Source organism: Myotis lucifugus, unplaced genomic scaffold (assembly GCF_000147115.1).
Source record: "Myotis lucifugus unplaced genomic scaffold, Myoluc2.0 scaffold_23, whole genome shotgun sequence".
Lineage (NCBI taxonomy): Eukaryota > Metazoa > Chordata > Mammalia > Chiroptera > Vespertilionidae > Myotis > Myotis lucifugus.
The window spans coordinates 5,375,930-5,396,265 of NW_005871071.1; the positions used below are offsets into that span (position 1 = coordinate 5,375,930).

The window sequence follows — 20,336 nt, forward strand, 5'->3', positions numbered from 1 at the left end:
CAGGCTGTGTGGCATCTTGGTGCAGAGAATGCCTGTCCTTTCCTGTGCCCAAACCCACACTCTTATCAGTTCCTTCCCCGGAAGATAGAATTTTTTTTTTGAAATTATGAAAATAAATTTTATTTTTAATTTTCAAAAGTAAAAAATCCATAACATTTTTAATAAACTGTTAATATAATTTAGTTGATACCTAGTTAACCTCATATGGCATTAATGTTTTATTCATTTTTCTTGAAAAGATAGAATTTTTAAACTAATATTTAAAAAACGCTTGACTAATAATACCTGTATTTTTAGTTTGAAAAGTTTTTCCTACACCTCATCTTATTTAGTCATTGTCACAACTTCTGACATAAGTTTTTTATTTTTAAATATTAGTACTCTGAGGCTTAGTTAGAAGTTAAGAGATATAGTCATAGGTGGTAGAGTCTGATCTTGAATCCAGGTCTCCAGACTAAGGAAACTTCCGTGTGTGTTTGTGTGTGTGTGTGTGTGTGTGTGTGTGTGTGTGTGTGTTTAAAAAATATGTATTTTTATTGATTTCAGAGAGGAAGGGAGAGGGGAGAGAGATAGAAACATCAATGATGAGAGAGAATCATGGATTGGCTGCCTCCTGCACACCCCCCACTGGGAATTGAGCCCACAACCAGTGCATGTACCCTCACCGGGAATCAAACCGTGACCTCCTGGTGACGCTCAACCACTGAGCCATGCTGGCCAGGCTAAGGAAACTTTCTGTCATTACTTGTTTGAAAACTAATTTTAAATATATATATATATATATATAGTATTTACTTTTAAAATACCCTAAAAGACCCTTTTACCCTTTGTAATTACAATAGGAATGGATCTCTTGCTCTTGCAGTAAAAGCACTACTTGAGTAGTATTTATATTTGTGGAAGGAGAAATGGATGGCAGCAGGTGGGCACCTCTGTTATTCCTACTTCCATTGCCTTCTGTCCAGAAGACCAGAACCTGATGGGATGGGACGGGACAGGTCAGAGGAATGGGGTTAGGAATCTGATCTCTAGCTCTGCTCACTCTGCCTACCTCACACAAAAATGAACAAATGAAGACATCCTCTGTGTATGAAGAAGCCTGGATCACAGAGTTCCCAAGTATTAGCTTGAGTGTTTCTCAGAATGTTGTTCCTGGAACAGGAGCATCAACATCAGCCTGTGACTTGGAAATGCTAATTGTGGGCCTCACCCCAGACCTATGGAATTGGAAAATCTGTGGGTGGGCCCTGCACCTGTCCTCCAAGCGATCTTGATGCACGAGGAAGCTTAGGAAACAGTGCATCAGAGCGTAGACATGGCTGTCACAGTAAAGACAGCCGTGCTTTCTGTTGCAGAAATGAGAAATGCACATCTGAATACCAGTTGTGGGAGCCGGGATAGGAAGGGACATTCTTTTTCACATAAGGATGAACTAATCCATGAAAGAAGAGGTTACTTATTCTTAACTAGGAAAAAAAGGCTAAATAGTTTTACTAAAACATGTTGAAAAGTCTGATATGGTGCTATAAGCACAAGATTGCCTCTGGAAAAAAAGCAATAAAATATTTTATCTTTATACAGAAGTACTTCATGTCCACTACCATAAGGCCTTATCTCATGTGCTAAATAAGTCATCATGGTGCTTTTATTTATTTATTTAAACATTTTTTCAATTACATTTCACATTCAATATTATTTTGTATTAGTTTCAGGTGTAAACATGGTGCTTTTCAATGACTGTCTACTTCACTGTTTCTCAACTGGCATTCTGTGACATGTGCATTCTAGTGCCTGCAAATATAGTTTAATGTGAGAACTCTATTCTGTGTTCCCATTGCCATTGCCTGAGCAGGGTGTGCAGAGGGCAGCACCTTGCAGCATACGGATGGCTGGTGGTATGTGTGAGTGTAAAGGATGTGTGCGTCCATCTGGATGGTGAAGGAGGAGGTGGCCCATCCTTCCTCCCACCTCTCAGAACTCTGCCAGCAACTTCACAAGCATGTCACACAGGAAAGAAGTGTGAAAAACATATATCTGTGCTTGCTTCCGCAGCACACATACTAAAATTGGAACAATACAGAGACTACCATGGCCCCTGTGCAAGGATGACATGCAAACTCATGGAACTTTCCATATTTTTTTTAAAAAATTATTTGTTTTCATCAAAATACTAAGAATTTGATTAGTTTAGGTGATGTGGTAATTTTTTTTACTTGAAGTTAAAAGCCTAAGATTTCAGTGGTCTTTTCATTCTGTTTTACAAAGGAAATAAAAAGATGTTCCTCTTCTTTCAGGGAGCCACTCATTTGAACTATTCATTGGAAATAACCTGACTAGCTGGGCCCTCATACTTACCCTTGCATTTATTTTCCCACAAACAAAACTGGGCTTCCTAGAACTGGGCTAAACTTGCCCCTTGGAACTCAGCAGTCGCCAGGCCTGGGAACACACCCTGGGCAGGCCTGGAATAAATTCGACTCTGGAATTTAGGTTGATGAAGCAAACTACCATTCGCCTTGCTCAATTCTACTGGATGTCAGACTTCCTGAATTTGCAGAGTAGAGTTCCCAGTAGAACCTGGGAAGCCATTCATTAGGGTAGCCCTGACAGTCTTTTCGAGCAGAATTCTTCTACCATCTTCGGGGAAGGTGAATATTCCAATGTAAAGTTGAGGATGACAGCAATGAACTATTCTTTGTCTATTTACACAGCGACAAGAACTAGAATCAGAAAACAAAAAACTGAAAAATGAGCTAAATGAGTTACGCAAAGCCCTTAGTGAGAAAAGCGCCCCAGAGGTGACCGCTCCGGGGGCACCAGCATACCGTGTCCTCATGGAGCAGCTGACCTCTGTGAGTGAGGAGCTCGATGTGCGCAAGGAGGAGGTCCTCATCTTGAGGTCTCAGCTGGTGAGCCAGAAAGAGGCCATCCAACCCAAGGTAAGCACAAGCAAGTGGCTAAAGAGGGTGTTGGGGGACTGGCCTCTGCTTCTGTCTATCTGTTCCGTCCAATGTATAATGAAGGAAACACTTAAGAGCATTTTTAGTCTAAATGAGGATATTATAATTTTTTTAAATCGCAGTGTTATTTTAAAACTATTGCAAATGTCAATTGGAGTGAGCAAAAAGCACGTGAAATCCCAAATGGTATTCAGTCTCATCTCTCACTCATGAGCCAAGTGCTTTTAAAGTTATTTTTTATAGTAATTTGGCCACAATAAATTTTGATCAAAAATAAAATGCTATTAAGTACACAGATCCATAAATTGTCTTGCTGTGGGAAGGAATGAACGACTTTAAAATTATTTGTTGAAGGTAGCCTGTTTCACTGGGAAGGTAACATGGAGAAATTAGAAAGGAGATCAGTGGTGGAAGTTGCGTGGAGATTTCTGCTCACTTCAGGGAGTTGTGTTTACTGGGGGAGCTGTCCCAGTGGGAGGGCTGTGGTTAGTGAGGCAGCAGAACGGACCATGCTGGAAGATAGAGATGGCCCTCTGAAGTCCTTTCCTGCCCTCGGGTATTTTGAGACCATGTGCTGATCAGAAATGGGCCCTTTTGTCATGTGCCATCAGATAAAAATTATCTGATTAATCACCTTAAAGCCTGACCTATGTCCCTGCCCGTGTTCATGCAGCAAAGTGTTACCAAGGCTTGAGGCAATCAACTATCCCAACGGCGTGACATGCCAAATGAAATATGACTGTGATATATGATGAGCTGGGTGCTTGAAAGATGTGAGAGTGCTTCTCTTAGAAATGGTAGTTTGCAGGTGGCTGAGATACCGAACCTTGCACATAGGTATGGATTTGATAATGGCAACTCTCACCAAGGATTAACATTGGTCCAGAAAATATAAGATCCTGGAAAATCCCAGTAACAAATTGAGTTATATGAAGAAATGACCTTCCTTATTTCAAAACAAATCACAAACCCCTTAAGTCTGAAATGAGAACTTGGAGATTGGGAGTCTGTCCTTGGGCGTGGCCCTGTATGTACATCTCGCCTTCCCTGGGCTGACGACCACTGAAGAAACAAGACTCCCCTCTGCCTGCTAGCTGGAGCAGAGTCCACAATCAGGATTCCTTCCTCTGCTTCCCTTGTGACAAATTGGTATTCTCATAGGAAACTTCAGTTAAAGTTACGGGAAAGGAAAAGAAAAATGAACCAAGGTGCATAAAAACATTCTAGCTAACAGCGCAGAGTTCTGGGATCACACACCCTCACTTACCCAGCTCACATACCCCACGCGACAACTGCTTGTCAGCCTCTAATGGGCTGGCCCTGTCTAATCGAGGTTTCTGCTCTCTGAGTTTCCAGCTTACACATGGTAGCAGCTTGTCCTCTCCTGGGAAAAATGCCCATGATGCTGATTGAGACCTTTCAGATACCCCAGGGCTGTTCACTCCACTCAGTTTCTAGTCATAAACACATATGTCACAACCTCTTTGCAGGACAGTGGTGACACCCAGTGAGCAAGGTGAAGATCCAGCCCAGCCAGGTCTAGTGTGTCTGCTCCACCCCCACGAGTATTCTAGGAGGCTTCACTGTAATCACAGACACTGGGAGAGAATTACCCATGTACTCTAACAGGAGGGTTGTTCTTTCACATACTAAAAATACTATACAATAAAAAAATACAAAAAGAATTTCAAGCACTTGTTCCTGAGAATTAAGACTTGCCGTCACATAAATACATATTAATGTCCACCTCATGTCAGTTTCATGAATATGTATTTATCTGTTGAGTTAGTTTTAGGGAAACAATTCATGTTTGTTTTTTACAGTTAGCTCTTACTTGTTATGATGGAGACTCAATGATAGAATTTATTTATGGAAGTAAGGGTTTATTGTTTTCTCCCTTTGTTTTTTGTGCTTGCCAACTTGGGATTTTCAGGATGACAAGGTAATTATAAAATTTTTAGTATATACTATTAAATCCTAATTTTAGTTTACAAATATCCCCTAATGTATGCAATTGATGCTTTTTGGCCACCAAGTCTATTTTTATATTTGGGAAGTCAGTGGGAAAATGTGGATAATAGTAGTCTCCAGTCTGGCTCACAGAGAGGCCTCCCTGACTTCTAATTCTCAGCCAGCTCTGTGCCTGACTGTGGTAGTTGTAGGCCATCCACGGGGCCGGGGAGGGGAACCCTTAACTTGGAGGATCTCCCGTGCTCACATGTCTACCAGCTATGGGTCTGAGGGTGAAGAGGAGCCTGAGTTGCTGAGCACACCTGGAAAGGGTGGGATTTTCCTACATGGTTCAACCCTTTCAGGCCTCCTGGTCACTGGCTCAGGGGAGACACACTGAGCAGTGAGTCAGGAACTTGCTAACCCTGGCAGTCTAAGTCTGATCCCATGCCCCAGCCACCACTTCTTAGCTAAGATAGGCCAGATGACGGAAGGATTGGCAACACACTAAGAGGCCTGGTTCAGCACAGCAACACACTAAGTGGCCCACCTTTCCTCTGCATTAGTTAATTAGATCAACTTACCTAATTTACGAAAAGTTCAAAACCACATTCTATAATAGGTTCTCAGATATCAGAGAATACATGTAACATTATAGAGCCTAGGCCTTTGAGAGTTATTATTTAAAAATTAAAAATCTGAGTATGGCCCTTTATGGTATAGAAAGATTTTCTCCTTTCAGAAAAAGTTTTCTTGAAAAAGGAAATTTTCTATGATATGTGTGCTAAAATATTTATAAAAATAGCTAAAGAAATGCTGTATGTGGTGTTTCTGGAAAAGATGTTTAAAATGTAATAAAATATAAGCTTTTGTTGATAGCTTTTATCAGATTCTGTTTGGTCTTCTCTAAGGATACATTTATAAACTCTTACAAATGAACAGCATTAGGAGAAAAGTGGGATTTTTTTTTTAAAGATGCTTCTAATAAACACTGACATTCAAAAGCAAGTATTGGTAGGCCTCTAGTTGGCATTCAAGTTATCTAAGATCCTGGTATTTGAAGTGTATTCTATGAGTGCCACTGCATTGTGAGATCTGGCTGGAGCAAACTTGGACGAAAGGATCAGATATGTACTATTTAGACAAATAGGATGGCCCCTTGGATTCTAAAGTGTATTCTTCTTTAGAGACTATAAAACAGTGGTTCTTATTGTGCGTTTTTGCTTTGGTTTAGGAGAGATAAGAGAATAACTGAGTAGAAGCAAAATTTTGAAATTACAGTGGTTTTCAGACAGATTAGACCAGTTGTCGGCAAACTCATTAGTCAACAGAGCCAAATATCAACAGTACAACGATTGAAATTTCTTTTGAGAGCCAGATTTTTAAAACTTAAACTATATAGGTAGGTACATTGTTGCTAACTTAATTAGGGTACTCCTAAGGCTTAGGAAGAGCCACATTCAAGGGGCCAACTTAAACTATATCATTAGACCATAAAGGAAAAATAAAAAGGAAGTAAAAAGGTTTAACAGAAAAGTTCTTTTTATATAAAACTAGAGGTCCAACGCATGAAATTGGGTGTGGGTACGGTCCCTAGGCCTAGCCTGTGATCAGGGCCATCTTCCCCAGCTGCCCACAACCGGCCCCGCCCCCTTCCACCACCCACCCATTTCCCCATTCCCCATCCAGCGATGGGAGCCTGATGGCCGGGGGAGGGACCAAGAGGTCGGCAGTTCCCACCTGTTCACCAGCCCCATCCCCGGCGCCAGTCGCCCTCTGTATGTGGGGCGACCGGTGGGGTGGGGGTCTTGGCCTGGCACTGCCCGCATCCCCCACCACCCACCCCGGTTCCCCATTTGCCATTGGCAGTGATCGGAGCCTGCCAGCCAAGGAAAGGGACCAAGAGTTGGTCAGTGCACCTCATAGTGACTGGTCGAGCGGTCGTTCTGGTTGTTCTGCTGTTATGGTCGCTGGGCTTTTATTATAGAGGATCATTAGTAATTCTGACCTGCCAGGTATTTATTTCAAAAGCTTATGTACCATGTGATACTGTAACAGAGGAAAAAGAATTGAATAACAGCAGATGGTAGATATTTATAAGGAGCTAAATTCTTCCCATTTATATATATCTAAAGATGTGAGGAAAAGCTTTTAATTTTGTAAAGCATACATCTGACTGCTACCTCTTTGTACTGAGTTTTTCATGGAAGAATGAGCTTTATGTTCAACTTTTAGTGTGTTATTATAACTGATATTATAATATTATAAGTGTTACTATAACAAATGGTTTATTATAACTGATCAAAAAGTAGTAGGAAGAACAGTTTTGTCCATTTCAATAAATACTCAGTGTTCTTGCCTGGTTTTTATTCTAATGCTGTGTATATATTTTGAAGTATATATATTTATACTATATATATATATTTTAAAACATATGAAACCTATTTTATATGTATAAAGCATATAGTATATACAGCATTAGAACAATAACCGGTCAAGAACGCCTTAGAACTATATAATGGAATATACAGTATATATTCACCCCCAACACACACAAACACATATATACACACACACATAATGTAAGACAACATAGCCCGTCAGTTATTTTATTTACAGGGCTGTGGTATTCGGAATCTCACCACGTTCATAGCAGCATGTTAAGGATTCTCAAGAGGAGGACTGACGGCTCCCCTTTTCCTTGACTGCCTGTGCCCCCCTGCCCTCTGGAGTCTGGAGGGGTAGAGTTGTGGTGGGCACATAAACACATGAATATGTCGTATGTGGGCCAAAGCTTGTGATTTGGTTCTTCATGTGGAACTATGTCATTTCCCCTTCAGAATACAATGACAGATGCCACAGTACTTTTGGAAGATGTACAAAAAATGAAAGATAAAGGCGAAATAGCGCAAGCATACATTGGTTTGAAAGAAACAAACAGGTAAGTTGATACTGTTTTTATTCCATTTTGGTTTAATCATATTGATCTTTGGTTTTTAGCCTCTTGTACAAAAAGTCAACATATTTATACATTGCTTTAGTAGACATCAACTAACCTTCAAAGGGAATCCAAGATTTTCAATATATTCAATAAAATCTCTTTAACACAAGGTAGCATTATTGATGAAAGGTGTCAGGGGAAATGTTCTTAACTTTACGGGGATATATATGTCTGTATCTTTAAGGTCTTAACCTTGAGGAGAAAACCAGTTGCTCACTGTTGATTGTCTTGGGTAGTCCCTTTTCATTTCTCATTCAGGCTGGTTATTTGTGAGTGTTGTTAGGGGCAACTGCAGCTTCCAGTAATCTAAATTTAATGTGAAGGGAAATGATGGAGTATCTGAAATCTTATTAGTGGTAGCCATATAATTCTCTAAGGGTTCCATAATTTCTAGGGCAGAACCCTGCATTTGAGACCACATTTTTGTCATGTTCCCTAAGTTGTTCTAAGAAAATCCTAACTCTGGTTTTATTCCATTTACCGTAAATGTGAGTGAAATTGCAGATGGCACTTAGCTCAGTCACTCTACACTTAGGAACTTTAAGTGAGCTGGCTGAGAATGCAGAATTTGCACCATCACTAAATGACTGAACCTTTCTGAGGCTTTTTCTGTAGCTGAGTTTATGTAACAGAATAAAGGTTCGTCTCCAGAATTCCCTCAGCCTTCTTCTCACCCCCTTCCCAGCTCAGCCTTAGTGCTATTGAACTTGGACCTAAAGAGGCTACATGCTTTAAAGAATATGGCCAGTGATGATCACAGAGAAAGGCAGTTCTGGAGATTCTATTATCAGTGTGCAGTCTGGGTCTCCTGGTGCATAGTACCACGATTGGCATATAGAAATACTTCACTAACTAAAGAATATCTTCTTTTATGGGCAAGGATGGAAAATGTGGATAAGAGTATTTGGTTAAACTTGAATTTTAATTTATGAATGTAAAATATAAATAGCACATATCTTTTATCTAAGATTGTGTACGTATAAAAATAGCTGGATTACGCTGTTACTTCATCCACTGAGCTGTTCAGTTACCAGAGATGTATTGCATGCCTGTTTAATGCCAGGCCCTGTGCCACACACTGGGAATATTAGCAGTCAGCAAGGTAAATGCATTCCTTACTTTCATGGGATTTATGGGCTGTTGGGAGACAGCTTAGAGAATTTGGACTTCACTCCAATGATAGTGGGAGCTGTTGAAAGATTTTAAGTAGGAAACTATAACGAGATTTGAATTTTATAAAGCTAACCTGGCATTTATGTTAGAGACTAGATTGTAGTGGAACAAGATTGAAAGCATAAAGACCAGTTAAGAGGCTAGGTAATGGCAACTTTGACTTAGTTGGTGGTATTTGGGATTGAGAGAAATGGGACGCTTTGAAGATGCATGAGAAGATGAGGTCAGTAAAGCCTTGTGTTTTATTGGATGTGTCAGTGAGGAATAGAGGTCATGATGGATGACTCTGAAGTGTCTGCTGTGGATACTTGGTTGGATGTGGTGATGCCATTTGTGATCCTGGTCTGGGGTGAAGGGCAGTATGGGATGGAGATGATTGGTAGATTTACAGATATTGAATTTAAAGAGCTAGGAAGACATCCAAGGAGAGAAATCCATTAGGCATTTGAAAATATAGATCTAAAGCAGGAGAGATATGTGGACTGAAATATAAATGTTGATGTCATCAGCATATACTATTTATAATTGAGACCATACGAATAGATCAACTCTTCAGGGAGAGATGGTAGGTGGAAAATAGAACATGCTCTGGAATTTGTTTTATGTAAATACCGTATCAACACAGAAGTCTTGAAGGACTGAGAACCTGGGCTCACGCCAGATAGCCCTGAGGCCACTGCTTTCCAGCTGCATAGCCTCCACAGGCATCTTACTTCCAAGCCTCACGTCTTTCTCTGCAATGTGGCAAAAGATGTGTATTGGGTGACTGGGAGAGCTAAGTGAAATAATATATGCGGGAGTTATAGACAATACCTGACACTTAGCAAACACTCACGTATATTATTTTAATACCCTAGATAGAAGAAATCCTGTAATCAAGCATGCCATTATTATTTATTATTTATTAATACCTATTCCTTGGTATACATACTTTTAATAAAATGTGTCACATCACTAATATAAAAACAGTGTCCCCAGGCCTTAAAATTAATTTTTAGACAAAGAAAAAAGTCTTTCATAAGTTGTGTATAAAAGCTGAGAACTTTGAACATATTCTTAGTTATAAGTTACTCCTATAAGAGTTTTTTAAAACTAGGAAACCAGATTTTATTTTAAGTCAAAACAAGATCCTACCCATAAAACTTAAAATTTCATTTTGAAATGGATTATAAAGATTGCCACACGAAGACAATAACTGCAGTTTTCATATTATATGTGTGTGACTGTTGTGGTTAGTCTTGAATATAATAAGTGACATATAAAATTATTCTACTAGCTCAACAAAATGTTAAAAACAGAACCTCTTTCTCACCTTTTGAATCATTTCTTATTTTACAGGAAAAATCGCTGTAGATCCTTGATTCGTTTGTTTTACTTTCTACCCAATTAGATGTTACACATTTTTAAGAAAATTAACCAGAAATAATTTTTTGTGATAATGTCTTAAGTTATCTGTAATTAACAAAAACAATATGAAATATCATGTGGTGCTGTTGACCATCATCATCTCATTCCCACCCTGTATCCTTTGTGTTTTGCATTGTTCCTTTTGCATGGAAGGTCGTCTGCTATGGATTACCATGAGTTGAATGAGGATGGAGAGCTGTGGCTGGTTTATGAAGGGTTAAAACAAGCCAACAGGTTATATTTGTCTCCTCAAAATGCAATGTTATTCATTTGTTGTTTTTCTTACTAACAGTGGCCTCCTGGCTTTAAATTTCGTATTTCTTGTACATTAATTGTCTTCCTAAGTAAATTTTAGTACAACTTAGAGCATTCAACTAAATACCTTCCTAAAAACCTTCTTTAGTAAGGGATGCTGTTAAAGCTGAAATAGATGATGAATAAGAGTTGCTGCCCTTAAGTGAAAGATGCTATCTGGATTGCCCTTCAGACACTAAAATTTGTGAATATTTCACTAGGAGTTGGAAAAAAAACCAAAACCTTTCAACTAGAGCTCAAACTACTGTGGGGAGAGATTAATACCTATTACTTAGTAGCTTCTTGTTTGGAATAATGATCAATCTAAAGGATATATATGCCAGTGGACGCATGGCTGCATTCCTCTATATTGTTGCCATGCTTCTTATCGGCAGTATTAAGTGCCTGACTTGGCATTCTGTGTGGTTATTGTGAAGTTCCAATTTGTGAAACAGCAAATCAGGAGGGTTTCCTGCATTGCTACAGTTCAGAATAATTACCCAGACTCAACATGTTAAATATGTTTAGGGGGAAGCAAGTAAAGTTGAATCAGCAGCACCTTTCTAACACAGATACTCTCCTGCTCTAGTGATGTTTGTGTCCTAAAAATCTCATAAAAATACAATTTTAGTGATTAAGCTGGAAAAATACCTAATATGCTGTTTGTTCAAGGGGCTCCTGCTTATTCTGCTTTGTTTGTTCTAACTATAAACCATTGTTTTTAACTTTGTGTTGTTATTGGCTCAAATCCTCTTGAAATTTTATATTCACTAAAATATTTTTAGTCTGCTGTTAACAGTTTGCTTGCAATGTCATCAATAAATCTTGCCCAGCAGTTGGTAACCAAGGGGATTAGAATAAAAGAACGTCCTTTCTTTCTTCATGTTAATGCATTACTAACTGTAACTTTGTTTTGTGTTTAGAAAGGGGGTGAATGTGGGGTGCACGGTAAAGGGGGGATGCTATTTCTCTCTGCTGTGCTCACTGCTGATGCCTGGGCATAGCTGAGTTGAGTGTTTGCTCAGAGAAGCAGCAGCCACTTTGCTGATCCTGTTAATAATATCTAAAACCATGTCCTGTTAGGATTCTTTTACTGATAGGGAAGTTTATGGGGAGAAAGAAGATGACAGATTTAAAATATTTGTATATGAAATTCAGAACTACCTGTCTGGATTTGGTAAATCTGTATATATTTCAGAGAGCATTCAGCTGTTCCTTTCTTCACAGATAAGAGTAGAAGGTAAAAAGGGGACCCTGGTTACACCCTCTGCCTGAAATTAGTAATGCTGACATTCTTGAGGTCATACTTAATGAGATCAGTTGTTTGTAATCTTGGATCCATAATGCAGTTATTTTGTGGCAAAGGTATGGTCTTTGCCAACTTGAATGCTTGTTTGTAGTCAGCCAGATTGAAGCTGTCTTTTAATTGATGATTTTATTCATCATTCCTGTGAACTCTCAAAACAGCTAAAACGCTCCTGCTTCTCAGGGCCTTTAATACTTTATATTCGTAGCAGGGCCCACAGTTCAGAAAGACACAAACGTGAGAGCACCGTGTCCAGTTCTGGTCTTGAGTTTCCTGACTTTAATCAAGTCAGAAGTTGTGCAGACACTGGAGCCCCCGCTTTTCCTGCCCTTGCTAGTGAGCACAAAGCCTCGCCCCCCCAGGCAGGGCCTCTGGTGTCATCACCCTTTCCTACCTGTGTGGCTTCTCCACAGGCTCCTGGAATCCCAGCTCCAGTCGCAGAAGAGGAGCCATGAGAACGAGGCCGAAGCCCTCCGTGGGGAGATCCAGAACCTGAAGGAAGAGAACAACCGGCAGCAGCAGCTGCTGGCCCAGAACCTGCAGCTGCCCCCCGAGGCCCGCATCGAGGCCAGCCTGCAGCACGAGATCACCCGGCTGACCAACGAGAACTTGGTAAGGGCCTGGCTCTGCAGGGCCCACACCGTCACCCTCTCACTCAGCCGAGATGGAGTGAGGAAAATAGGTCTCTGTTCCAGAAATGGAAAAGGCATGTGCACAGATAGTGTTTCTCACAGGACCTCTCTCAGTTCCACTTGGAGGGTCTGGAAGGTATCAACCAGCTGCATGCTGGGCTCTTGAGATCCTCGAGAACTCACGTGGCCTCTTTGCCACTTCACTGCAGAATCTCTGCCATTCTCTGCCCTTGGTTATATGGTTGTTGGTTATATGTTTGTTCAGCTGTTGTTCCCAAACAGCCACCGAGGCCACCCCAGCCTCCATCTGTAGCAGACAAGTGGGGGTTAGAGCTATGGTCTGCAAGGCAGTTGGCAGAACCAAAGGGGGATTTTTGGTTGACATTGGATGGAGCTCCCAGGTCATAGAGGAGAGAGAGCAGTATGCAAGTTTATACTTTTTTTATTCTTTTAAACAGAACGTGGGCAATGAAATTAGGTCTTTTTTCCCCCTCCCCAGATTCTAAACATTGGCAGAAGTTTTTTTCTTTTCTTTTTCTCTTTATTTCATAGAAAGTATTTTCTAGAATATTTCTTTCTCAGTCACAAAATAACTTTTATTACAGATTTATAGATTTTTAAAAATCTACTGAAATTTGATAATATATTTATTAAATGAAAGGCCATTGAAAAGTAATGATTTCATGTTTCTATATAAAATTTAGATTGTAGTGTCAGCCTAGTTTTGAGAAAAGCTGTTTAAGGCTGGTAGTGTTTTGTTTTCTTCTCTTTAATTCAGGGTTTTAATGATCTATAATAAATAGTTTGGATTTTCTCTAAAGATTTAACAATCTGAATTATCCCTCCATTACTCCACTAGTGATCATTTTATGTTACAGATAGTTTTCTAGTGTCATTTATCCAACTGTCTTTTATATTAATCAGAAGCAAAACACACAGGTGTTCTTTTCAGAGCCCATCTGTCCCCTCGAGGACAGAGGACACATGTGGGAGGCTCCATTGTAGGAATGGGGGGAAGGCTGAGGGCAGTGTTTGGGCTCTTTCCAAGGTGACTGAAGCATCACTGATTTCTGGGGGGTAATCTTCCAGATTATGGACTGAAATGCCTTTTTATTACTTTCAAGTATATTGTTGCTTAAGTTTAACTAACAATGCTTAAATGCCTAAGAATTGATAAATATACTAAATAATATAATAACGATTGATCAGTGTATAAATTTTCTGCTTATAAATGATTGTCTTCAAATACGAGGTGAAACCGTGAAGTAAAGATGCTTCTGGGTGCAGATTCCCAGTTTTTTCATCAAGCTGATTAAGCCTTTCCCTCGCGACCTTGTCTGTAGTATTCATTTTCTTGATAATTTTGCATAACTAATACAAAAGTAAACTAAGCCCCCAAATTCTAAGCTGGTAGTCTAGTTAATGATTTTGTCTGAGGTTTAGGAAAATCCTTTGCAGCTCAGCCGCTTCTCCTGCCTCACTGGTAATTCAGGAGACTGGATTCAAACCTAAGTACAGGGAGTGATGCACTTTTTCAAAATCATTGTAGTTTCTCAATGTTAGTTGTGCATTTCTTTAGGAAACACGTGAGCAGAATATTAAAACAGCTGGGAACCTAGGCTTAGGCCTTGGAACTGCTGCCCGAGTAACCCGCCCGCCCCCCTGCCCCGACACAAACAGAAGGTTTTCCTCCTCCGCTCGTGACCATGCTTCCCAGGCCTCCCATGCTGCCTTTCAGGGAAGGAAGGCACACAGCTTCTTGCCGGCCTTTTCCGCCTTCAAACAACAGCGCCCATATTGCCATTCATTCTATTTGCCTGCCCTACTCTTGCCACAACTGCTGGCAACAAAAAGTGCAGCAACTTGTGAGCAGGTCCAAGGAGTGAAATAGCAGCCTTGCCCAGGGGCTCGACCACCACTTTGTTCCCTTGCTGACCGCTGACCGATGGCATCCTGGCTGTGGTCTGTTTCCTCTGAGCAGGTGACAGCACATGTGTATACATATAAAGCTGGAATTATCTGTACCAGAAAGATCAGAGGGCAATGGCAGATGACAAATCAGCGCTCTTTCAGTAGATACAGTTTCATTATTTATCTTAAAATATTTTAAAAATTGATTTTGCTGAGAGGTAGCATTCCCCTCAACAACACAGAGAACAACAAATATCCATTATGCCTGTTTTTTCAGTATTTTGAGGAATTATATGCAGATGACCCTAAGAAGTATCAATCATATCGGATTTCACTTTACAAACGGATGATTGTATGTAAACTCACGAGTGCTTTTGTGTTGCTTTCTGCACTACTTCTAGCTCTCTGCAACCCAGGGGCTGCCTGCTCCTCCCCAGGACGTCTCTGCAAAAACTCTGATGAAACCTGTTTCTCCCCTACAGCTGTCTGTCAGCCAGTGGTGTCACCTCTACCAGTGTCCTGCGTCCATTGGTGTTTGGTTTGTTACTGACTCTAGGCTTGCAGTGTGATGGAAGTCAAAAGTCAACAGCCCCTACCCAAGTTCAACTGTCCTTAAAACTCTCCACAAAACATTTTGTGCATTCATCAAAATTTATTTTGCCTCTTCCCCCTTTCAAAGAAAACATTGCACTGGAATAGTGGTACATTTTACGAGCATTTAATTGTTTTGCCCACATGGAGTCTACTGGAAAAGACTCCCCAGTGAACCTGCTGTCCGTCACGCTGTAAAGGATTGTACTGCATCGTGTATTTTAACATTCAGCTTTTGTTATAGCTGCATTTCCCATGCCTGCCAGTTTCAGCCAGGTGGTGGCTCCACCGATGAGCTTTTCTGGAGCTTTTATGTGAAACTAACAGTGCTGTTTCTATGATTTCGTGTCTGCTTTCCTTCTGTGCATTTTAGAAGACCTATTTTGATCATTCTGTTGTATTTCTCATTTTGACCTTTAGGATTTGATGGAACAACTTGAAAAACAAGATAAGACTGTCCGGAAACTGAAAAAACAACTGAAAGTATTTGCTAAAAAAATTGGTGAACTAGAAGGTATTTTAAACATGTTTTATAACAGTTGCTGAATCTTGGTTTTGTAGTGCTATACTAGTGTCCTAATAGGTTTGCATGCTAATGTCGGGGATGATAAAAATTACTTTCAGTAAACCTATTGTCTGTGTAGTGGATACTTCCATTTTGAGGTGGGGGGAAATGTTCTTTCCATTGTAGTAAAAATTTACAAAGCAAGAGAATCCATTCAACAAATATCAGTGACTACTATGTCAGGCACTGTGCTAGGTTAAAAGCATGGATTCTGCCCTAACTGGTTTGGCTCAGTGGATAGAGCGTCAGCCTGTGCACTGAAGGGTCCTAGGTTCGATTCCAGTCAAGGGCATGTACCTTGGTTGCGGGCACATCCCCAGTAGGTGGTGTGCAGGAGGCAGCTGATCGATGTTTCTCTCTCATTGATGTTTCTAGCTCTCTATCCCTCTCCCTTCTTCTCTGTAAAAAAAATCAATAAAATATATATTTTTCTAAAAAAGCATGGATTCTGGAGCTAAGCCTTTTAGATTCAAACCCTGGCCTTCTACTATTAGTCATCTGATATTGAACCTCTTGATACCTCAGTTTTCCCACCTGTTAATGGGAATGATAATGGTGTACTTGACATGGTTTGTAAAAATTAAATGAGTTAATATGTATTGCATTACTATAGTTCCTGACACATAGTAAATGCTATATATAACTTAGTTATTATTATTGTTAGTGTTAGGGATACTAAGATTAGTAAGACAGTCTGTATCCTCAAAGAATTTACCATCTAATGCAGATAAAAAGAGAAGAAAAAAAATGAATTATGATTATAAAGAAATAAGATTTTTTTAAAACATCTCATGATTTATATATAATGAGGATGGGAAAATACCTAAGAATGAATCAAATATCCGTTGTTATTATTATATACAAATGAATCTCATCTTGTAGATTTGTGTGTTTTTTCCTTCAGATTAGGGTATTTATTTAGGTACCAGGAATATAGCAGTGATCAGGGCTAAAGCCAAATTCTAACAATGCTCATTGTTCACGAGATTTAGGGATCTTCTTTGGTACTGCCTTCAAATCTATGCAAACTATGATCATTTTTAAAAAAAAAAATAATACCGTGTTGTTTGACCACCTCTCTATCCTCTCAATGTCGCTCTGCTTCGAAGGGTTGCCGGGAACCAATTCCAGCATGTCATAATTTCAAGAGTTTCATCAAAAGGTTGATGAGACTTGGGGACTCAACAGGGTTGAGTCACACATGTAGTCACCTGCTGGGAATGGCTGAAGGCATTTCCCCAAACTGAATAGGAAACTGATTGTGGCTGCCAGACAGTTAAAGGGCATCTTAATCTACATGTTATTGCCTCCTACTGGCCAAACACCTGAACAGCTGTAGGCTAATTCCCCCATTCTGACAATGTTTCTGTATACCCTTTGAAGTGTATATCTCTGCCTCAGGACAAGTTGTGTTAATGAAAAGCATGGGGTCCTGGGGACAGAGATCTTAGACTTAAGATCTTGGATCTTAGCTCCTTTAGCTAAGCTCCTCTGACTCCCAAATGCCTTTCAAAATTATATCTCGTTCCCGGACTCTTTATTAGTCTCTGGATTCCTATGTCACCTACGCACAGCCCCTTCTCCAGATTCTTGAACCCTTCTTGATGCTGGGACAAGAACCCCGGCAAGGGTGAAGAGTCCCTAACACTGGGAATGGTCACAGTAATCTACCATGATTCACTCTGTGGTTTTCATTCTCCAACATGCCAGGCATGTTGGTCTTTCTGTTTCTCTTGGGCAAGTTCTGCTCATCCTTTGAGAAGATCAGAGTCATGTGTCACATCCTCAAGAGCATGCTTTCCTGATCACCCAGACAGACCTATGGCTCCCACTCTATGTATCACAGCTTGACTCACTCTTATGGTTTTCACTTTGTATTCCCTTGCATATACAAATGCTGAAAGATTTATTTAGAAATCAGATTACTTCGCTGTCGTATTTTATATATAATCCTTATAGCATTATTGATTTAGATCTACTGGAATAAAGTTTTGAATCTCCAAATCACACACATGGGCTAAAATGTCTATTGGCCCTAGGTGGTTTGGGTCAGTGGATAGAGCATCAGCCTGCAGACCAAAGGGTCCTGGGTTCGATCCTGGTCAAGGGCACATAACCTCAGTTGCAGTCTCCTCCCTGGCCTGGGCCCTTGTCCAGGCATGTGCAGGAGGCAACCAATTGATGTGTTCCACTCACATTGATATTTCTCTCTCTGTCTTTCCCTCTCTCTTCCACTCTCTCTAAAAATCAATGGAAAAATATCCTTGGGTGAGGATTAAAAAATAAAATGTCTGTTGACAGAACTTTGAAAACCATTATTCACAAAACATTTCTGCACTTAACTCTGCATTAATTATATCATGAGATGATAATTAGATTGCAGAGTATTTGCTTGAAAGAAACTGATTTCAAGAGTATCAATTTGTGAGATTATTTTTTAAAAACTCCTAATGGTTTCACTTAAAGTTTTTACTAAGATTTCTTTGATATGTATTTTTTTAATTAAAGAGATAGATTAGGATATTTCGAGATGCTAGCAAGTTGAAGCCCTTATTAATCAGAAATCTTCTGGTCAGTTAAACTATCCTGCCAACTATGTTCTTAAACCTGTAAGTAGCACTTGAGGAGGCAATTCATAGATTAAACAAAAAGATCATTAGAATATCCTTAAGAAAAGTTGAAAAATTGATGCATGTCTAAAGTATAAAATGAAATCAGTTTATTTGATCTGGGCCCTTGTTGAGAACAGTATTCCCCCACCTCCCAGAATTAGAGAATAAAGGTGACAGGCTCCTCCAACATTTTTTCTGACCCCTACCCCCCATTATACAGAAGATACTGGCAACCTTGTACAGCGAAGCACCTTCTAATATATAGAAATCTTCGTATATTTTTAAAAATGTATATTATAATATACTTAAGTTCTTCTTGTTTAAAATAGGAGGTTCTTGCCTTCTTCTATGAGTTACATTTAATTACGGAGACTTTTGTAGAAGCCAATGAAAACTTTTTTAAACATCAACATAATAATTTTAGCAGAAATTACATAGCTAAATGGAAAGTGTTTCAAAATTTCATCTGCGTTGTGTTATATTTTAATCCAGGAGTGGGTGTTCCATCTCAGTTTTCATGGAGTCAAGGAATTTAAACCTTAAAGAGTTCTAGAAATGGGTTAATCATATTATAGGAAGAAAAATATTGAGACCCAGAAACCATAACTGACTTCCAAAGACTCATCCAGTTAGTGGCCAAACTAGGACTAGAACCCAAGTCTTCTGAGAACCACTGACTTCTTTCCTTTGTGTCATATTTTCCAACGGAATCTCTCTATTTATAGGAATTTATTTGACTGCCTCAATTAAACGGTGACCAAGCTCTTCCTGGTACCAAAGTGAGGAAAAATAAATTGAAATAAAATTTGGCTCAGTGGATAGAGCATTGGCTGGCAGACTGAAGGGTCCCTGGTTCGATTCTGGTCAAGGGCAGGTACCTAGGTTGCAGGCTTGATCCCTGGTCAGGGTGCGTGAGGATGTATCTCTCACATCGATGTTTCTCTCTCTGTGTCTCTCCCATCTCCCTTCCACTCTCTAAAAAACCAATGGAAAAATATCCTCGGGTGAGGATTAATAACATCAACAACAAAAAATTCTAGTGTCCTTTCCTTTTCCAGGACAAAAAGGTTCAAGAATGTTTTTCCTCTAGTAAAAAGAATCTGTGAGATAGAAATAGGGATCACTTCAGGTCTTTCTAGAAGGAGGTCGGTGTTAGATGGAGCATTGGACTGGATGATCCCCCAAGGTCTCTTTTGTCTTTGAAAACTGGGCTGGTGTCCTGGCTTCTCTCTTTCAGACTTCATGCTTTTCTGATGCCATACAAGGGTTGACGTTTTATTTTAATAGCAGATGATTTGCTAAGTGAATCAAGGTTATATTTTTAAAGATTTTTTTTTTTTATTGATTGGTTTTAGAGCAGTGGTTCTCAACCTTCCTAATGCCGCGACACTTTAATACAGTTCCTCATGTTGTGGTGACCCCCAATTTCATTGTTACAAATTGAACATAATTAAAGCATAGTGATTAATCACAAAAACAATATGTAATTATATATGTGTTTTCCGATGGTCTTAGGCGACCCCTGTGAAAGGGTCATTCGACCCCCAAAGGGGTCGCGACCCACAGGTTGAGAACCGCTGTTTTAGAGAAAGGGAGAGAGAGAGAGAGAAAACATACACATAGATTTGTTGTTTTATTTATTTATGCCAGGGGTCCTCAAACTATGGCCCACAGCCTGCTGAAAACATTTATCCAGCCCACCGGGTGTTTTTGCCGCCGCTGTGTGCATAGGAATTTGTTCATAGTTTTTTTTTAAACTATAGTCCGGCCCTCCAACAGTCTAAGGGACAGTGAACTGGCCCCTGTTTAAAAAGTTTGAGGACCCATGATTTATGCATTCATTGGTTGATTCTGATATGTGCCCTGATGGGGGATCGAACCCACAATCTTGGTGTATCAGAATGACGTTCTAACCAACTGAGCTACCCAGCCAG

General features: G+C 39.9%; 1 protein-coding gene and 1 non-coding gene across 2 annotated transcripts in view; both read left to right on the forward strand.

Moving 5' to 3' along the window:
* Positions 1–20,336, forward strand: part of MYO5A (myosin VA) — a 123,994-nt gene that overhangs the window by 87,422 nt on the left and 16,236 nt on the right. The window contains 5 exon segments of the mRNA XM_023751634.1: positions 2,712–2,939; positions 7,751–7,851; positions 10,645–10,725; positions 12,505–12,703; positions 15,646–15,739. Of these exon segments, the coding sequence (XP_023607402.1) occupies positions 2,712–2,939; positions 7,751–7,851; positions 10,645–10,725; positions 12,505–12,703; positions 15,646–15,739 (703 nt within the window).
* Positions 2,037–2,140, forward strand: LOC111825382. Its single transcript, XR_002828547.1, has one exon. It is a non-coding gene; the product is annotated as a U6 spliceosomal RNA (small nuclear RNA).